The 19,802-nt window shown below is 45.5% G+C and overlaps 3 protein-coding genes across 3 annotated transcripts; 1 reads left to right on the forward strand and 2 right to left on the reverse strand.

Moving 5' to 3' along the window:
* Window positions 1-1,198: 1,198 nt before the first annotated feature.
* On the reverse strand, window positions 1,199-6,857 carry LOC139919395 (uncharacterized). The gene is made up of 3 exons (XM_071909127.1): window positions 6,782-6,857; window positions 1,630-5,009; window positions 1,199-1,432 (listed from the first exon to the last, which is right to left on the reverse strand). The coding sequence occupies exons 1-3, from the start codon at window positions 6,855-6,857 to the stop codon at window positions 1,199-1,201; spliced, it is 3,690 nt and encodes a 1,229-aa protein (XP_071765228.1).
* A 2,968-nt stretch (window positions 6,858-9,825) lies between these two features.
* On the forward strand, window positions 9,826-12,624 carry ccnb1ip1 (cyclin B1 interacting protein 1). The gene is made up of 4 exons (XM_071909142.2): window positions 9,826-10,128; window positions 10,439-10,585; window positions 11,528-11,702; window positions 12,458-12,624. Exons 1-4 carry the CDS (start codon window positions 9,826-9,828, stop codon window positions 12,622-12,624), a joined length of 792 nt encoding a protein of 263 aa, XP_071765243.1.
* Window positions 12,625-13,428: 804 nt separating this feature from the next.
* On the reverse strand, window positions 13,429-19,537 carry ttc5 (tetratricopeptide repeat domain 5). Its single transcript, XM_071909135.2, has 9 exons — window positions 19,259-19,537; window positions 18,508-18,640; window positions 18,120-18,331; window positions 17,490-17,640; window positions 17,175-17,266; window positions 16,862-17,065; window positions 15,943-16,157; window positions 15,606-15,750; window positions 13,429-14,901 (listed from the first exon to the last, which is right to left on the reverse strand). The coding sequence occupies exons 1-9, from the start codon at window positions 19,319-19,321 to the stop codon at window positions 14,782-14,784; spliced, it is 1,335 nt and encodes a 444-aa protein (XP_071765236.1). The 5' UTR covers window positions 19,322-19,537; the 3' UTR covers window positions 13,429-14,781.
* Window positions 19,538-19,802: the final 265 nt, after the last annotated feature.

Genomic DNA, 19,802 nt, shown 5'->3' on the forward strand with positions numbered 1-19,802 from the left:
CAGACAAAAATACAGACCCCCCCCCCCTCCCTCCGTCCCACAAACCACATAGGCAAGCAACAAACAGGTCTCCTCTTCAAATCACCATTGTTTTATTTATCTTTTACACATCACATGGGAAGCATGGGAACACATTTTGTATCGTCGACTACAAAAAAAGTTTACAAGTGGTAAAGCAAAGCGTACAAAACCTAAACTGAGCTAAGTAGGAATGCAGTGAGTGCAGACAATTTCTGCGGGGGCAGAAAACTTAACTCTCAAGTGCTTTGAGAGAGTAGAGGAAGGGGAACAGGAAAGAGAAAGATAGATACACTAGGTGGTATGGGTGGGGAAATTTTAAGGGACGGGGCTCACCCTTGTTGGTGGTTCTGCAAGAGTCCAATATGACTGTGCAGACTGCGTCAACAATAGGAAAACCAGTTACAATCATCGACATGAATAAGGTCATTTACTGCTGGCAAAGTCGACAGGTATAAGTACCAGGATTGTTCACAGAATGACTCTTAATCTAACACAATCATCGCTATCGTCATCATTATCATCAACATCATCGTCATCATCGTTGTGTGTTTGTGTCATTAGATGTTTGGGCAGCAGAGGACACAGTGCAACTCACAGTGCAACTCAGCACATCAGAAACATGCGTTCAGCAGCATCACATTATAAAAAGAAAGGAAGAAAGTAAAAACAAAAATAGTCAAAAGATGTAACTGCAGTTCATATTTACAAAAATCGGCCATTACTAGTTTGGCCTGTTTTGGTATGGAATTCATTTTGTAAAATTATGGAACCACTTCTTTTTCAAATTGAACAATCTGTTTTTACAGCTTATACTGGTTGTTTGATATCATCTGTGATGAAATATTTGTCACCCCAAAAAACACACACACAAACTTGTTGCTGTGTGCTCCTTAATTCTCATCATGACAATTCTGTGAAATGTGTAACATAAGGCCTCACTGTGGTCTTTCAAATAAAAAAATACATAGCTAAGCTGACTCAAGTACTACTTTCACAATTATTCTGTACTTTATTCTATGATATGAACAAACTAGACCTATCTGACTAATATGAAAAGTACACATGAATTAGAATTAATAACTCTAGAAAACAAATCTCATTCTATTAAAAAAATACATTCCCTTGTCAGGACCCTTTAAAAACTGACCGAGGCCTTTGAGCCAATCATACTAACTTTCTACACAGTAGTGTCCATAGGCTTCTCACCTTCCACACTAGAACCAACACTGATTGGTAGAGGATCTAGGCTGTCACCTTTCTCAGGGGATTTAGCCAATCCCTGCTTTTCATCCTGCTCTCCTGGGTTCTTATTGGCTGAATGTGAACTGCGATCCTCCATAGTGTCAGTGTCATTGGTTTGAACCTTGGAGGGGGTGTTGGTCGCTGCTCCGGGGTGCGTTTTCATGTGTCCCTGTTGATGGGAGACACAGCACAATCATCTTGGTTAATAATCAATACATTTACTACCGAGTTCAGAATGATGAAATCTCCCCATCACATAAAAATGTATAACCGCTGATCTTCATATTACAACATCAAAATCCTTGAGTATTGACTTAATCCTCAGATATCATGAAACTATTCCCACTATATTCCTTGTAATCTTACCTTAAGTCCACTGCGGCTGGCGTAAGCCTTTCCGCACTGGGAGCAGCTGTAGGGTTTGTCGGGGCGAGGAGGCTGGGTGTGCGGTGCTGGTACTGGTGCTGGATGAGCGGGCTCTGGGTCCTCTGAAGGCTTTTCTGGTGTGGCATCACCCTCCTCCGTGGGAGTCTCCTTCTCCGGCTCTGGATCCAGCGCCGGTAAAGCCTCTATGGGTGTGGTGGTCTCGCTCTCCCCTTTACTTTGGGCAGTGTCTCTCTCGGGCTCCTGCGGTTTACGGCTAGAAGCCTCTTCTGCTTCTGGGATGGCTTTGGGACTGGCAGGAGGGGTGAGGGCAGGTAAGGGATTGGCGGCTGGGGATTTTGGGGTAGATTTGGGACTAGGGGTGAGCTCATCTGTGGAGCAAGCTTGATTCTCTGTAGACAATGAGGCATCATTACTAACCGCACTCTGCATCTTATCACTATCCACCCCAGGCTTCGAAACACAGAGGGACAGAGGTGTGTCCTCCTCCTCTGCTTCCCCATTGGCTACAGCTGAATGTGAACTAGCTGAGGGTGCTTTGTAAGGGCTGGTGCTGCCCAGGTCAGCGTGGGTGTCCTCCTCAGAGTACGTGGAGCCATTCATGGGGCTATCATCAGCTAGGGCGTTGTCTCCCAGACGCAGGGGGTCCTCGGCTCCCGCTGAGGGAGGATTATGGGTCAGTGGTGGGCTAATACTGGGTGTGGAGGCCTCAGATTCCTCCATCTTCACAGAGGTTGGATCAGCAGCTGTGGATTGCTTAGAAGTGGACCCTGAGTCGAGGACACTCATTGGAGATTTGGAGCTGCTGCCCGTTGTTAAGGCCAGGGGGAGAAGTTGGTGTTTGGATGGGGAGCTAAAGGAGTCGTTATCCCCATCAGCGAGGCTTGCATGTTCCATTTCGGTGGCATCTTCAGGAGGCAGGTCGTCGTCTGGCGGTATTTGCCCTCCAAGGTGCAGGCGGATGTGGTGCTGGAGAACCAGGGCATTGGTAAACTTGCGCGGGCACAGTGGGCAGGAGTTCTGGGCCCGAGCATTGGGCGGACGAGCGCGGTGGGTGGCCAGGTGGGCCCTAAGGCTGCCCTTGGTGGAGAAGGAACGACCGCATAGCTTACAAGGGAACGGGCGCTCTCCCAGATGTGTGGCCTGGTGCAAACGCAGGGCTCGAGGGCAGCTGAGGACACGCAGGCACACCCCACATTGATTAGCAGCCAGGGTGGTGGTGGTGGCAGAACCAGAGACTCCTTGGCTGCTCAACAGTCCCCCAGCGTTGGCACTGGGGCCCAGGCCGAGAGCAGCTAACATTTCCCTGCGATAAGCACTGGAGGTGGTGGTTAGGTCGTGGCCGTGTGTGTCCCCATTGGCAGAGGCGTCAGCTGGAGTTTGTGAGGAGGTGGAGGGAGAAGAGGATCCTCCCTGTGGCTGCTTTTCAAGCTTCTGTACCAGCCGCTGTAACTTGGAGGTGTCTGAGGTCTGGGTAGAGGAGGCAGAGGAAGAGGAGGGGGAGGAGGTTGATGGTTTAGGGAAAGGTGGGAAGGGGAAGGGGAGCTGGTGAGGGGAGGTGAGGTGGGAGGCGGATGGGTGAGCTGGGGGCCGGAGAAGCGCAAGGTGGTGAGGGGAGGTACCTCCAGGAAAGAGAATTTTAGGGAGGTGGGCCAGTTGGGAGTATGGGGAGCTTGCATGGAGGGCAGAGTGAGGAGGTGTGTTCTCATCAAAACGCTGCTGCTTTGCTCCTTTGAACTGGCTGCCCATGGATGAGGAGGAAGAGGCGGATGAGGAGGAAGAAGGCAGTACAGTACTAGATGCGCTGGCTGCAGCTGCAGCTGAGGCTCGGTTCAGCTGTAGTAGCGAATGGGCTGTGGACAGCAGCGCCATGTCCACAGAGGGAGGCAGAGGTAGAGATGAAGGGGAGGGGCGAGCGGACGCACCAGACAGGAATCCTAAAGCCATGTTCTCTGTCATCCCGGGAATGCTTCCTTTCACCCCGTTAAACGGCTCGTCATCCTCGGCACGTCGTTTCCTCCTTCTCTGGGTGGCACCTGATGCCAAGCCGGGCTGGGTCTGCTCCGACAGCGCCGGCGGCAGCAGGGAGAGGGAAAGCTCTGGGTTCTGCTCTCTGTGACGCAGGAAGTGGGCTTTAAGGTTCCCTCGAGTTGTGAAACGGCTGAGGCAGACCGGACACTGGTAGGGCCTTTCACCTGTATGTGACCTCAGATGGATCTGGAGAGATGAATCGCTGCTCAAGACCTTCCCGCAAAACCGGCAGGCATGCTGAGGACGCCCCGATGAGGAGGCGGAGCCCAGGGAGGAGCTGGGCTGGAGGTCCTGGGAATGGCTGGCGGTAGGGAGAGGAGGAGTAGGGAAACTGATGCCGTTGCTGTGACCAAACGGGGAGGTGTTGGAGGATTTTTCGTGGAGGTAGCGCGGCGGTAGGCCCAGTGACAAGGAGAGGGGGTGTAGGGAGGCAACAGAGGAGCTGATAGTGGACGAAATAGAGGAAGAAGAGGAGGATACCGAAGAAGCGGCAGAGGAGGGTGGGGCTCTGCCTCCGTTGGTGTGTGAAATGCTGGATTTGGACACAGACGTCTGTGGGAAGAGAGAAGATGGAAGGCCAGTCAAGAGTGATGAGGCTGAGGTTGCTGGAGTGGCAGGTGAGGGGTGTGTTGGTGAGGAAGACCTTGCTCCACTGGATTTCAGGTGGCTCTCCGCACCACTGGCCCGTGGGTTATTATCTTGGCCAAAAACAGCCCCTCCAAGCCGCAGGACATGCCTACAGATCTCCTCTGTCATCTGCATCTGGTGGATTTGCCTCTGCTGTAAAACTCTCAGTTCCTCGAGGAGTACTGCCAGCGTTGGAGGCACCTGGATCTGTCCCTGCTGCCCCGGGGAGCTGGAGGACTGCTGCTGACCTGGACTGGAGCTGTCGCGGTGAGGCGGCACACACTGAGAAGAGGAGGTGGAGGAAGAGGAGGAGGAGGTAGTGGCGGTAGCCGAGCTGCCCATCTGCGGGGAGGTCATGGTGGAGTGAGAGTTGCCTTGGTGAGAGAGGGTGTGGGAGCCTGAGGTTTGACCCAGGGGAGGAGGCGAGTGGGTCTGGGAGGACAGCGAGGGGTGAGGGAAGTCTGGGGAGAGGGAAGAGTGGGTGTTGGGGAGGGAGGTGGTGAAGGGGGCGATGTGGCTGGGCCAGTGGGGAGGAGGCGAGCTCTCGCTGGGTAAGGAGGGCGCGTGGAGCCCACCGGGGGATGGGCGAGGGGCCAGGGGCGGCTGGCAGTCTTGGAGAGAGGTGGGGGATGAGGAGGAGGACCCTGATGAGGTAATCTCTGAGCCAAGAGACGTGGATGGTGACTTCACGCCTAGGTGGTCATCTGATGATTGACAGAAAAAAAACAGAGGCAGACTGAGACCTTCGTACAAAATTATTCATCAAAATTAACATTGTAGGGTTAAGGTTAGGGTTTGCAGGAGCATTATTATGCAATACGAAACCATAAATATCAATCCGGATGTTCAGGTATGTAAATTCATTAAAACATTCTTCTTTGGTTACAGAGCATGTTTATTTCATTGCTTCTAGTTATTGTTTATCTTTGCAAATTTGTATGCATACCAAAAGGTCCTATTGCAACTTCAAAAGAAATGCCTAGTCGGAAATGGCCTTGAACAAGCAAACAAACAAGACGAAGAAACTCTGCAGTCTATGAGTCTTTGTGATGTCTTGTCTCAATCTGTGCTCTCCGGAGCAAAACTCCTCAAACGTCTTGCACACACAAAAAAGCTTACAGACCACCTTGCTGCTATGACAACACATTTTAGAGGACAATGGACATCACCAGGACAACCCATAACCCCTCTTAACCCACCCCCTCCCTCCAGCAGCTACGTCTTTCATCTCCCTATTCACCCTTCCCCCCTTACGTCACAGTGGAGGTCAAGGGTCAGGCCACGCTAAGGATTCTGGGCACTGTCCGGACACTCTGATTGGTCAACTGATCTGACCTATGCAGCTCAGGGGTCAAATTCTTTCAGAATCTTGAGCATGGAGTGAGAAAGAGTAAAAAGAAAAAGAAGGGGGGAGGGTAGCAACAATGGAGAGACAAACTAACTATTCCCTCCTGGAGAGACATAGTGATGGAATGAATGACTGTACCTCACCGAAATTCCCTTCTTGCAGCTTTTAAATAGACCTGAACCTGCGGGGAATGCAGGAATAATTCCTCATCTAAACTTCAACTTTCCCTTGTGGAAGTCTACCTGCAGAGAATCTTAGGTGCAAGCACTTGAAGTTATATGCAAGCCCATTGCAACACAGTTGAAGTGTGAGTGCATCCCCCCCCCCACACACACACACACTTTTTTTTTATCCATTTGAACCCCCAACTGTGTAGGAGTATACAGTCAATAGGACTGGGGCGAGAAAGAGGGAGAGAGAAAGGGGAGGGAAGTATTGAGAGGGTGGAAAATGAGGGAAGAGGGGAACATAAGGGAGAGAAGCATGGAGGGAGAGCAAAAGAAGAAGAGAATGGAAGGGTGGAAGATTAATCTTTACCAAAAACACTCCCTTCCCTTCCCCCCACCCATGCACCTTATTGTTAACAAATAAGAGAGTGCTCTATACTAATCAAAGACCTCCAGCAGTCAACACTGAGCAGCCTGTTGGTTTCCTAGAGGACGAACAGCGCAGGAAAATGGCCACAGATGTATGTTAGTTAATCCTACTCTATTCAGTTCACAGGGACAAATTTATTGGCCCCGACCAAAGTGCCTTAGGCCTCCATTTAGTGGGGCCCATTACAGCGAGTGACTAAGCAGGAGGGGTTTCTTGAGTTGACAAACTTAGACCTTAAACTTTCTAGTCTATTAAATCAGGTGTTAAATCAGGGATGTATGGCATGCACGTCCAAATCAATACGAATATATATATATATTTTCCAATTGAGATAACAAATGGAGCCCACGCACAAACACGCAAAATTTCGCTTTTGTAAAGTTTGGAGACTAGTTTACAAACAATGTTGTTCCATAATCACATCCATTGATGAGCAGCATTGTGTGTTGCAGACCTGTTGCCTTCTTGCTTTCACCTGGCCGCATGGAATTTAAGAAAGAAAAAAACACACATAAAAGATTGTTTTCTCACCGTGAGATAGCAGCCTGGTGCCCCCCGGATCCGCGTTAACGAGCTGCTGGGGTCGCTTCTGCTTCCGGCGTGACATGATTCACGGCGAGACAGAAAGAGAGAGAGAGGGGGGCATCAGTCGATTAAATGGCACCAGGCACGTTTTTGCGCACTTGGACGCGCTCCTGCAACCATCCAACCATTCAAAAAATTCAAAAGTCGCGCAAAGCCGGTAAGGTCTGGAGAATACAAAAGTGTAGTTTCAAAGAAAGCATGTGTTGAAAGTATGTTGAAATTAAAAAAAAAAAAAAAGAGGTCGTAGGCATGGGATATCCGCGGGTCTGCACCGTGTCACATGAAGCTGCCGTGAGTGCGTGTGTGGCTGTTTTCTAAAGTCTCTTCTCCCCCAAACTTGTCCAATTTGCGCCCCTCCTCTCCCACTGCTTCCCCGCTGCATGCACATACAGGGAACACACACACACACACACACACACACACACACACACACACACACACACACACACACACCATACACGCTCATACACACAGAACCACTCCTTGTTCTTCAATGATATTTGCATTTCAATGGCGTGTAACACACAGCCTCTCTGGTTCTCTCCTTTCTCTCTCTCCTCAGCTTTATTTTTCTTTACACACTCACACAGCAGCTATAAACTTTCAATAAAACATGACAATGAGATGTCAAACCCGTTGGGTGCCTAAAAACAACTTAAGCTATAAGATCGGCTAATTAGACCGGCCCTTTGCTAAAGACATATTTTAATCTTTATACCAATAATATTCCAGTCCTCATATGGGCCAAATTAAGGTAAAATAACATGTAGGACTGAGTCTAAAACAATAAATCTGACAGGTGACCCATCAAACAGGCGACATCTGTTTAGTTATAGACCCCCACACCAAATACAGGCCTGTTGCACCCCATGTCTAATCCTCAACAAAGTGGATAATGAAATCATCACCATATAAATTAAATGGCAAACAGCCGCCTGGTCCCGTAGTTTAACATCAGCAAGTCAAGTCAGAAATCTCTCTCACAAAAAAATCAGAGTTCTTGTGGTGCCAGATAAAGACTTTTTTTTTTTTTAGTTTTTTTTTTTTTACCCTTTGATTTCCATAGGGCTAATTATCAACAGTGCAGGGAGACTGTTGTGTGTGTGTGTGAGGGAGGCCACACAGTCGTCCCACATGCATGTATTTCATGTATTATCACCGAGCGCACCCCCTCCCTCCTCTCCCTCCTCTCCCTCCACACACACACACACACACACACACACACACACACACACACACACACACACACACACACACACACACACACACAAGCATCTTACACTGGAGCTCTATTTAAAAGGCAGAGAATAGATGGGAATCTGCGACAATGGCGTGCTGGACACAGTTGAGTGAGCATCTCCCCTCTCTCACTATGAACCCCCGGATCCGCTGCTGCACAGCACAATGCGCCTCTTTCACCCCCCGCCTTCACTCCTGTACCACGTGGAGAAATGGATAAAAGAGAGAAAAGAGGGAGAGAAAGAGAGAGGAGGAGGGGGGGAAAGACCATATTTAAGTAGGTGTCTCACATTATATGTCCACTCAAAGCCCGTGTAAGAAAACGGGGCATTATTTGATTTGAGGGAAATAACTGCCATTGCTGGAGGGTTATACAGGCTGCTCAGTAAACTGTCTAACTTCATTCAGGCTCATTAGCGAGCATCACCTGGAATTAAATTCAATAATGTTATTGGATGAAAAGTAAAAGTCCATAAGTTTGTCTTATTCCCTCTTGATCATGTTTTCATTAGGATTTCATCACTGGTGGTTGACATCTTCAAAACATATTTGTTCAATGTTTTATTGCTTTTTATGGAAACATTTTTTTTCCACATATACTTCGGAATATGTTTTGAGATGTAGATTTGTTTGTATATGTAGATATAATTCATTTGAACTATATTTTAAGTGGCCAAATATTTTGGATATAGCCTACAATGGACTGCAGATTTAAATTGTCAACAGCACATAGGAAAGAAAATATTTCCAGTTTCATAAAATAATTCAAATGAATGTCATCTACATCTACAATTGTTTTTTTGGGCCAATTTAGTATATTTTGCAATATTATTATTATTATTATTATTATTATTATTATTATTATTTATTTTTATTTTACAACATCTCAAAATATAATATGAAATGTATTTTTTCAGTATGGGTTGTTAATGAGCCAATCAGATTACAGGACTGATTTGGCCGTTGAGGCAGCAGCTACCTTCGGCGTAAAGAGCCAGGTAGTAAGTTGTTTACCTCAGTTTAATGTAATTCAGGTAAGGTTAAGGTAGGTGTTTCGAGTTTAACAGAAAACTGTAGCTTAAATGCCGAAGCTGACAATTTTTCAAAACCTGTTGTTGAGGAATAGGCAGCTGCCAAGACAGTTTATCTGACTGGACAGCTGATGTTAATAACGTTGACTAGCTAGCTCGCTAATGCTAGCATTCAGTGACCGTTAATGTGTGTACAAGTTATACAACAAACTGAAGGTATTTTGGGTCTTTAATGCGAACAATCCCATGAAACAGAGAACAGAGTGAAGTTCATGACATGTGGCTCTGACAAAATGAAATATGGGTGTGAGTTAGTGACGTGAGATGAAAAATGGGAGTGCTCACAGATTTGTTGACATTGCTAGCCATATGCCCAGTGGCAACAACTCATTATACACACTATTTGTGGAGCTGGCAATAACAACAAAGGAGTATGATTGTATGATTATAGTCAACCAGAGTTCATGCTAACCTGTGGTAAAGACAAACAAACATAATATTTACATTAGAAACCACACTGGCTTGGGCTTGCTTAGAGATGCTCATTAAAATGCCTCTTGACCCCAAATGGGTTTTTTCTGGCAGTGTTTCATCTCCATAAGGTTAAGTACATTGCTTAACAACTCAAAATGTATTTTTTCACTTAGTTGGATCTTGAATTCATAGCTGGCCTTTTGCTTTGACACCATCAACTGAACTGTTACTGTACACTTCACAGCCATGGCCATGTCTCTCTGCGACGACACACTCCTATGTAACTTCCCCAAGTGTCGGGCCAAGTTGTGCGGCTTCGCCTGGGTCACGGCCTGCTCACACGCTTTCTGTGATCAGCACGGGTCCGGCGAGTTCAGCCGTTCCCCCGCCATCTGCCCAGCATGCTCTTCTGCGCTGTCTGGGAAGCTGGACATTGTGAGGACAGAGTTGGCGCCCTCCGAGGAGTACAAGGCCATGGTGCTGGCGGGTCTCCGGCCAGACATAGTCCTGGACATTAGCTCCCGCGCCCTGGCCTTCTGGAGCTATCAGGTTATCAGTGTGTCTCTGTATCTGTATCCGCCTGTATGTCTGTCTGTAAGTCAAACATTGTGTATGTATGCATCTTTAAACACTGAGTTGTAAAACCAAGTGATATTTTACATTTGGAGAAAATCTGTCCAATTAAAACCTATGGAAGAAAACTTAAACCTAAGTCAAAGATAAGGGAGACTCCTGGAAATATGGGTCAATTGGCAGCAGAAGAGATGCAGTCTGTCTGTGTCCATGTTCAGTCTGTCAGGTTGTGTTTTTATCCAAAACACGGTCGGCTCCTGTCAAACGTGTATGTCTATATGTACAGATCCACCAGGAGCGTATGTATCAGGAGTACAGTCTGTCACGGGCCGAGGCTCAGCTGAAGCAGATGGAGACGGTTTTGACCCAGCAGAACCAGAGCAGAGAGCTGGAGCTCACCGCCATGAGGGGGGAGATCGCCTCGCTGAAGAAGGTAAACTACAACTCTTAACCTCAACAGCAAATCCATAGGCCTCATGTGTGAAATGAGCCCCTAAGCTGTTTATCAGGCGCTGTCTTGAGTGCCAAAAGGATTTGACAGGTGTAGTTTGGGTGACAATAGCTTCAGCTTGCCCTCTGACCTGCTGGGAAATGCTGTTGCCATATTTGTTACGCCACTGATAAGATTATGCAAAGAGACTACAGGGTAAAGTGGCAGAGGGGGTAGTGTTTTTCTGTCTATATCTCACTCTCTTTTCCTGAGCTTAGATGAAGCAGGAATGTAAGAGGAGCAGTACACCTCATACAACAGGAGTTCCCACGCTTGTTTTGTGCTGATGTCCCACAAATAAATAAGCATTTGGCCAATGACCCACAAAAATGATGGTTGTCTGTTGAGATAAGGAATAAAACAAAAGCTAAAATGAGTCATCCTTCACTTTTCTGGTGAAACCCAAGGTCTTGAACTGCCCTAAACTCACTAGAAGCTAGGGAAACAACACAGAAATATAAAGGGAGATATTACTGTGAAAAATTGATAAACCCCTGCACTACTGAAAAAAACTAGTTTTAGGGTGCTGGCAAGTGCAGGAAAAACCACTATTGCAAAGTATTGGTTCTTGACGCACACCAAGTCTCTAGAAAAGGTTCTTTCATTTTACTTGAGGTAAAAAGTTTAGGGGTGAACGACGTGTTTTGCTTCCAGTAAAACGGAGATATTACTGTGTTGTTGTCCAGGGCTTGGATTCAACACCAGCCACCAGCCAGATGCTGGTAGATTTGTGTTGTAGCTGTTAAGTCTGTCAGGTCTACCAGCCACTTTGGCAGGCAGCCAACCTGCGCTCGATAAGTCTTTTTGATTCTAAAGACAACTTGGGCTGCAAATAAATGAAACTGGCCGGTGAAATTCGTAATCCCTTAGCTTCTGTCCGCTCAGGTGATGGAGGAGTACAAGAGGAAGTACAGCGAGGTGTCGGAGAGGCTGATGGAGAGGAACAGGCAGTACCAGAAGCTACAGGGGCTGTACGACTCTCTGCGGCTGCGCAACATGGTCGTGGGTGTGGGGGAGAGAGACGCACCGCTGCAGCCGGGACATCACAGCTTCAACACCGGTGAGCAAGAGGCACGCTTTGGATTTAATTTGATGTCTTTATAGGTGTAAAGATACGGAAATGATGGACACTATGCAGTTTGTGTGAGACTCCCACATTAGTAGAGTGTTTACCTTTTTAGTGCACATACCCTCGAAGGAGTTTAGTAAAGGTAAAAAAAAAAAAAAGGCAAAAATTGTCTGCTCCCATAAACGGCAACAATTTCTTTCTTGACGTTTTGAAAAACTAATTTAAAAGTTGGTCTTCTAAGACCTTTACAACTAAGGAAAATCAGAACCAGGTGATATTGTTTACTTCTGTGTCCTGGATCAAATTTTTTAAGAAGTAATTTTGCCTGTTTACAATTATTGATTTTGAGAACTGGGGAAAAATGCTGACGGTGACAGCAGATCCACAGGACAGCTGATGTTGGAGATTAACAGCTCCTGATGAAAATATGATACTTTTATATCAAATTAAATATAATTTTATTTCAGTACAGATAAGGAAGAGAGATAAATGCTGGAGAATTGAATCTACATCTTTTACAAAAAAAGTTGTTGGGTTCTGCCCACGGTGATTAATGAACCAACAAAGAGAGAGTAGAGGAAGGAAGCGTCGTAAGAATAATGTTAAATGGCACAAAGAGGGCCACAACAGAAGGCATTTTGTCAAGAAGAGGTGGTCATCAAGAAAGAACACTAGGAGTAATGAGCTGATTGTCTATGTAAGGGAATTTGACTTGTTAACAATGAAAGACATCCTTCATCACCCAGGGGTGGCCCGGCAGGCGTCTCCCCGGGGAAGCCCTCAGTTCCTGTCCGCGGGCCCCGAGGGGGACGGACGATTCTTCTCCTGCCTGGAGCCTGACGGAGCCAAGACCTTCTTCCAGTTCAGCTCTCCTTCCAGAGACAGAGGCCGGCCCTTCATCAAGAAGCACTGAGCCAGGCAGACCTGTCATTGGCTATCAGGATTTGATACTAACTGTAGCACATTAACTGCAAATTGCTGTTGTTAGGTGAAAACTTTGTAGCTCCAAAATGTCCACTTTTCAGGAACTAAGAAAAACAGCCTTGTTTTTAGCTTGATGACACTGCTTTTTTTCAGTTTATCCAATAGGGTTTGAAAGCTTTTTGTAAGCCTAAAGATCGTAGAACTTTCTCTAGTTAAAGTTAAAACCTGAAAATCACCAAAATTGGAGTTACAAGGTTTTCACCCCACAACAATGAAATTTATCATATATCGTATTCATGTATTTGATGGTTCAATGAGTTGTGTTGTTTTTGTTATTTAGTTGAAGCTCTTTGGATGATTCTTTTGTTTTTCTTATATAAATTTGAACAATAAAATGTTTTTGTCAGTAATAATAAGTGATATCCACATTCCATATTGGACTAATACAGAGCATAATGCAACTATGTACTTTCACTCAGGTATCGAGTGTGCTTTTGAGGTACAAGTACTTCAGAGCTTGACACTTTTACTCAACTACAATACAAAGCAAATTCCCACTTTAACCCATAGATTACAGTGTAGATGTCAGATTGATCTCCGTTCTTGATGGAGAAGATTGGATAGTTCCCTGTTCCTCGCTTGTCCAAAATAGACAGATTTCAAGAAATAACCTATTCAAGAGGATGAGAGACATGGGAATAAAGCTCTCAGTCATTCCTTCCAATATCTTCATGTGTGAGCAATAACTGAAGTGAACTAGAGCGAAGAAGATTTATTGCACGTTGTTTTTGTTCAATGTCCAGAACGCTCAATATTCACCCTCACAATACAAAAAACACTCAACACAACTTGAATAATGTGTAAAGTTTTACTCTGACCTCTTTCTCTCTCACAGACATACAATCTGTCCCAGGCTGCAATATATAACAAAACACATCAATAAGTTATTGATTATTAATGGGTTATGTATATTACACCAAAAGGTTGTTGGTTTGTAGAGATGTCAGTACTAAGTTATTGATGTGTTATTGTGATATCAAGACTACATAACAAGTATCGGATGCATTTTATACTGTCATATTGGATACACCCATCCACCTGAACTCATCTACTCAGAAATGCAGATTTGCATAGTGAAATTACAAACATTTGACTTAACGGCTAAAAGTAGTTGGCTTGTCATGCACATACAGTGTGAGTAATGCAATCTGGGTTGTTGCCCAGAGCAGTGAAAGGTTGATTTGTTTGATTTTCAGCGATCTGGGTTATGTGTTACGTTGTTAAATTGGCCAACCCAGACGATAAGAATGGGCATCTTTTGTGCAATTTTGTTAAACCATTTAACGAGTTACACCCAGAAAGATAAGGAGGTGAAACCTACGATCAAAATAGTCATCCATGTCCCCGAACCTCAGTTTGGGAACCACTGTGTTAAGACACTGGATGATGGAATGCAATCACACCAGCATAGCAGTGACCCATATACTGTAATTACAGTATCCATATACCGTATATCACTCTGTTTTCACACTCAACAATTGAGATTTTGAGAAAATAGCATCATTTGTCTTAGCCTCGTCTGGCTTGAGAGGCTAGAACTCTCTATATTGTAGGTGGGGTGTTAGCAACAATGAAACCTCTGATCAAAACAGTCATTCTTACACATTCTCCCATTGCGCTGATTATTTAGTGGATGACATAATTGTGACATTAAACTATTCCTCATTTTGCTGGGGACTCCCTGGGACTCCTTCAAGGCCCCCTGGTGGTCCTCGGACCCCACTTTGAGAACAACATCCAATGAATACGCTCAAGGCATAAGAGGATTTTTAAGATTATAATGAACTCATCGTTTGACACAACATTGTCATCACAGTCACGGTTCTGTCATTCACTTACAAAAGATCGCCATCCCCCTTCCACAACAACAGAATACAAAAAGGGAAATATTTATAAATATAAACAAACTTGTTTTTCTAAAGACAACATAACAGGTGACTTCTATTTACAAGACTCACACACACAAAAAAAACAGGCACACACTTTGGGATCTTCACACTCCCATTGGTTTTCAGACCCCAAGACTCCCAAAGTCCCCCTCCGAATCCCAACCCCAAATTCTCTGTCCTCTCATTTCTCGCTCCGCTCATTCACTCTGGGACTTGTAGCTGACCGAAGCAGCGATCTGACTCTGGATGTTTTGTCTCTTGCCGTTGACAATGAGGAGCAGAGGGGAGTCCACTCGTATACTCCTGAAGTCAAAAGACTGCCGGAGAGAGGAAACGCAAGTCAGACAATCAGACGGACTGAGAGAGGCTGCCAACAGATTCTGAACTAGACCTCAATGGCCTTGACAATTTGAATTTTAGACATTTTTCTTCACATGGCACTTGTCAATAATGGGAAAATTGTTTCTGCTCTTCACTGGAACTTCAGCTGACTAACAAAAATTGTAACAGGATGCAGTTGGGGGAAGGTTAAAGTTACAATCAAATGGAATTTTGATAGCATCTTGCTTGCGTATGGGGGCGGGGCGTAATGTTCTGAGGGAACACTCAAAAGTAAATTTTTTTGGCATATATTGTTCAATAGGTGTATATTATTGCATGGAAAATTAGCTAACAAGGGGAAACGTTTCTTTTCATTTCATTGTGACTAATATAGTATAGTAGAAACTTTTTCCCCATGTTGTGACATTGTGAGACTGTCCTGTAAGTAGGTCACAAGTTTGATCCCCACAACGGCCAATGTGTCCTGTCAAAGTGCCCTTGAGCAAGACACTGAACCCAAAAGTGATCACTCTGGATAAGAGCGTCAACTAAACGCCTACAATAGAAAATGGAAAGTGCCAGGTCACGAAAAAAAGACAGGATAAAATATAATTTGTCAAGGTTTTGTGCAAACCTAGGTATGGAATATCCTATATGCATCTGATGCAAGTCTAAAAGATGTTTTTAAATAGACACTGACCTGGTCATTATGTGCTATGCTTTGTCGTTTGACCTGAGGTTCAGGAATGACTACAGTGTCTCCTATCAGGACGCCCCAGCTGTCTGCTGTGTTGTACACCATCACCACTATGCAAGTCTCCTCACTGTCCACCATGCCGAACGTACTGGGGAAAGGACAGAAGAAACATAACAGTCTACCATGATGACATAAGCACAAGATTGTCAGTACAGAGATTTTATAACACCACTGAACTTTTCATTAAGAAGAACAGGGAGGACTTTCTCCATTGTCAAGACTGAAGCAAAGTCTGTATGTGACTAAAAAGACTATTACTGATGAAATAAGCTGTACTTACAAGGCCATGCGGCCCTCAGAAGCCAGGCTGAACACCACCTTGCCCAGGGCGGCCACCCCAGTGTTGCAGCCGTGTGTGAGAGAGGACAGGGTTCGAGGCTCCAGACTCCCCACGCGGCCCGTAGGCGAGCGGAACTGAGGAGAGGCGCAGGGACCCAAGGCCGACGTGTTGAGGTTGGACAGCATCGTCCGTAACCGACGTGCCTTCACCTTCCCCTGGAGACATGGACAGACAAAAGTGAGGGGAGCAACAAGGACGAGAACTGGACTTTGCTGCCACCTTCTGGTGAAAAGTGAAATCTCCAATTATCAGTGGTCCACATGCTCTACAGTCTACACTAATGTAGCTGCAGGACAGGACAGCCCTTGAAATATTCAATTAAATTCAAATGAGCCAATATTGTTGTGCTAATTTGTAATTACTCTGTAAGTTGGCACGATAATGCCTTAGCATAAAACAGACAAATTACTTTTATTTGTAAATATCACCCTTTTCAACCAGTATATTTAAAGCTGCCTTAGGTAACTTTTATGGATTAACATTTATTTATAAGTAATAAAAATAAATCACTACGTTTGGTGGCCAAAGATGAGCAGGATAATGTCAGAAGAGCAGAAACAGCGACAACCCAATTCCTCTGCTGTTCTCATTTCAGAGTGAAATGTGTGGGATCTGTCTGAGGCAGAAGGCGTGACTCCGTCCTGTCAATCACTCTTCCTGTCACTCACTAGGAGTCATTCCTTGTGTTGGTTTGAATTTCCGGGGATTTCCCTAGATCTTTCCTCCCGAATTTACCTACAGCAGCTTTATGATAACATGAAATTTTTGGATCCCAGAAGGGAAACTGGATCACTGCAGCACTAGGCCACCCTGCTGCCCCTAACCAGTGTGGGAATGAGTCACTGTCCTCTCCTCCTACCTTGTTCTGTATGAGTTCTGTGACTTTCCCCAGGTACTCCAGCAGCTGCTTCTCTCTCTCCGGAGGCTCCTCCCACCCGGGGTCGAGCGCCGCGGCTCGGCTGTAGCCGCCGAGCGCCGACCCAAACATCTCCTCGTACTGGAACAGAGTGGATCGGTTGAAATGCAGCTCCGGGTAACAGGAGGCAGTCCTGTCCACTTTCTCCTACAAAAGGGGAAGGAAGGAGTACAATATTGTACTATTAGCACTGACTGATTTTAACTGTGCAAACATGTCCACTGTTCAAGTCTGTGTGTGCTGTGTGTGTACTCACAGACTGTGCATAGGCACTTAGAGCTTGTTGAGACATCTGTGGATTCTGTCCACAGGTGAAAAACAGAGACACGTAGGCATTACCCAGGATGTCTGCAAAAAACAAAACAAAACAAATATATAATTGATTAGATGATGTATTCTCCAGGTCTTGTTTTGTACAATGACGCCATCTCAGCACATAATCTGTATTAAAATGGCCCTCTAACCCTGTAAGACAAGAGCTCCTTCATTGCAAAAAAGCAAAACGAGCTCTCTCCAGCTCCCCACCACACTAACGTCTTATATCCCTTTGTTTCCTTGACTCCCTACTCACACCAGGAGGTCCCGTCCGTGACGTCCAGCTGCACAGCTTGCCGGGCCATGTCCACGCTCTCCAGCACCCGCTTGCCCTGCTTATCGCTTTCCTCTGGTGGCAGCTGCCTCAGCACCATGGACAGGTTGCGCAGGGACACTTTGTTCTTACTCTGTAGAATAGGAAGATAAAGCCAGATAGAGACCATGGATAGATTAGCCGGTAAGTGAAATGTGGCAGACAGAGAGGGAAAGAAAAAAGGAAATAAGGAAAAGAAGTTTGAAACCGATTCTGCAAGATAGTAGTAGACAGTACTTGGAAATGACCTGCAAATTCATTAGGTATGCGCCCCAATTTTCTGCCACCAATGGGACACATGATCAAATCATCTGGCATCTTATATTCTATGTTTTTAAATTTTAAAAACTGCATCTTCAATCTTATTTTGTTCTGTCTACATTTCAGGATATTTGTATTGCACCTTTTTTTTTTAATGGAAGTACAATATTGCACAATACCTAATTTGTAACTGCAGATTTTTGACAGGTGATGCTCGGATTATGATTTCTTTTCTGTGGAAAGCTGAGAGGACTGAATAGGAACATAGCGTGTCAGGCAGACAGCTTCACTGACTGAAAAACCATAACGTACCTGCTGCAAGGCTCCGGTAAAGCAGTTCTTGGCAGCCATCAGGTCTCCTTTTTTCCAGTACTGCTCCCCCAAGGTGTTCCAGCCCTCGACCAGGCCAGGCTCCAGCTTCACGGCCCGGGAAAGGCACTCCTCTGCTATGGCACTAAACCCTGGAGCTATGTTCAGACACCTGCCCTTCTGCAGCAGGAACTCTGCTTTGTGTTTAAAGCGCTCTGCGGGAGATGGGTAAACACATAGAGGGATTTATCTGGTATTCTGGGTGTGATTGGTATGTTGCAAACTGGCCATATAAATCACGCACATGTTGAAAAGAGTGCAGCGTTGTTGTGGAAATGCCTATAAATTCACACACTCCACTTCTAGTCTTCTCCCCTCCCCCAACACACACCTTCCTTCTCCTCTAGCTTCTGCATCGTCTTTTCCATCTCCTGTGCAACATCGCTCTGTTTCCTTCCAGCATCCTCCACACTGTGAGTCTCAAAATAACTGTCTCTAAAATTATACAGTTCGTCCACAAGCTCCTGCATTGGGAGTGGGATGGTGGGAGGGGGGGAGGGGGTAGAAGAGAGCAAGATATATTGTGTATTGTTAACGACAGAAGTGGCACACAGAGTCAAAAATAGATTACAGGGCAGGTGGGGCTTGGCTACAGCTACATCTCCATCTCCTATCTAGCTAAATCTTCCTGCCATGCAAATACTGAGGCGGTGTAAAACTAGGGCAGCCATGTGCCCATGCATGGTGCATTAAGCCTCAAGGCAAATTGATATTGAGGTGACTCAGCAAGAAGTGGGATGGATACAAGCAAAGCATGCATATTAAAAGCCCATCAACAGGCAGCTTAATGGAGCCAAATGAAAGAAACGAGGTCATTCTACACACAAAACAAGATATATGTAGCATATATCCACATTTGTTCTGCACCTCGGAAGAAATAGAGGCATAATCAAACATGGTCGATTAATATGACAACTGCTGCCAGTTGTTATAGTAACGACTCGTTTTGGAGATGGCTAGCAAGCAAAGCAAGCAAACTAAGAGGCAATACGTGACACTGACTTCAGGAGATGCCAACAAAACACTGAGGCTCGAAGCACTCAAATGTTTTAGATATTCGTGATATTATCGGGAAGAAATACCTTTAAAATTTGCAGTTCATCTTTGTCTTTCGCAGGCTCCCCATTCTTCCCGACTTCCGCCATCTTTCCCGTGCTTTACGTTCGAGGAGCAACGGCAGCACGGGGAGAGAGTACCAGCAACAGCCGCTGGAGAGGAACAAACTGGACCGAGTTACGAAATTATTATTAAATTTAAGACTCTGATATCTATCTGCTGAGAAAAACAGTCATTTCTTTCAACAAAGAACCTCAATGCAACGGCGATAATTTTAATACAGAGGAAACGGACTTTTAATTTAAGTGATGGTCCTGTGAACGGAAGTTCGAGCAGTCCGTCCCCAAAATATTTCCGCCTGACATTCTTGTTTAACGGTTCAATTACGTTATGGAGAGACTTTTATCGCGGCATGTGTTAGTCTCTAAAAATACAGCTTTCAATATAGGCTGATGTAATCACGATACATTGACTAATACTGATAAATTAACATCAGGGTCATTGGTTCGCACCACCAGTCAGCCGGAACGTTTCATTCAAGATGCTGGTCTGACCAACACTCTTTGGCCG

The sequence above is a fragment of the Centroberyx gerrardi genome, chromosome 23 (assembly GCF_048128805.1).
Source record: "Centroberyx gerrardi isolate f3 chromosome 23, fCenGer3.hap1.cur.20231027, whole genome shotgun sequence".
NCBI lineage: Eukaryota > Metazoa > Chordata > Actinopteri > Beryciformes > Berycidae > Centroberyx > Centroberyx gerrardi.

Coding starts and splice junctions, on each gene's coding strand:
- ttc5 (XM_071909135.2), bottom strand. CDS start 19,321: ATGGCGGAAGTCGGGAAGAATGGGGAGCCTGCGAAAGACAAAGATGAA. Junction 18,332..18,507: donor GAAGCTAGAGGAGAAGGAAG/GTGTGTGTTGGG, acceptor CATCTCCCGCAG/AGCGCTTTAAACACAAAGCA. Junction 17,267..17,489: donor CACGGACGGGACCTCCTGGT/GTGAGTAGGGAG, acceptor TGTTTTTTGCAG/ACATCCTGGGTAATGCCTAC.
- LOC139919395 (XM_071909127.1), bottom strand. CDS start 6,857: ATGTCACGCCGGAAGCAGAAGCGACCCCAGCAGCTCGTTAACGCGGAT. Junction 5,010..6,781: donor CACCAGGCTGCTATCTCACG/GTGAGAAAACAA, acceptor GTCAATCATCAG/ATGACCACCTAGGCGTGAAG. Junction 1,433..1,629: donor CCAGCCGCAGTGGACTTAAG/GTAAGATTACAA, acceptor TCCCATCAACAG/GGACACATGAAAACGCACCC.
- ccnb1ip1 (XM_071909142.2), top strand. CDS start 9,826: ATGGCCATGTCTCTCTGCGACGACACACTCCTATGTAACTTCCCCAAG. Junction 10,129..10,438: donor TGGCCTTCTGGAGCTATCAG/GTTATCAGTGTG, acceptor CTATATGTACAG/ATCCACCAGGAGCGTATGTA. Junction 11,703..12,457: donor ACATCACAGCTTCAACACCG/GTGAGCAAGAGG, acceptor TTCATCACCCAG/GGGTGGCCCGGCAGGCGTCT.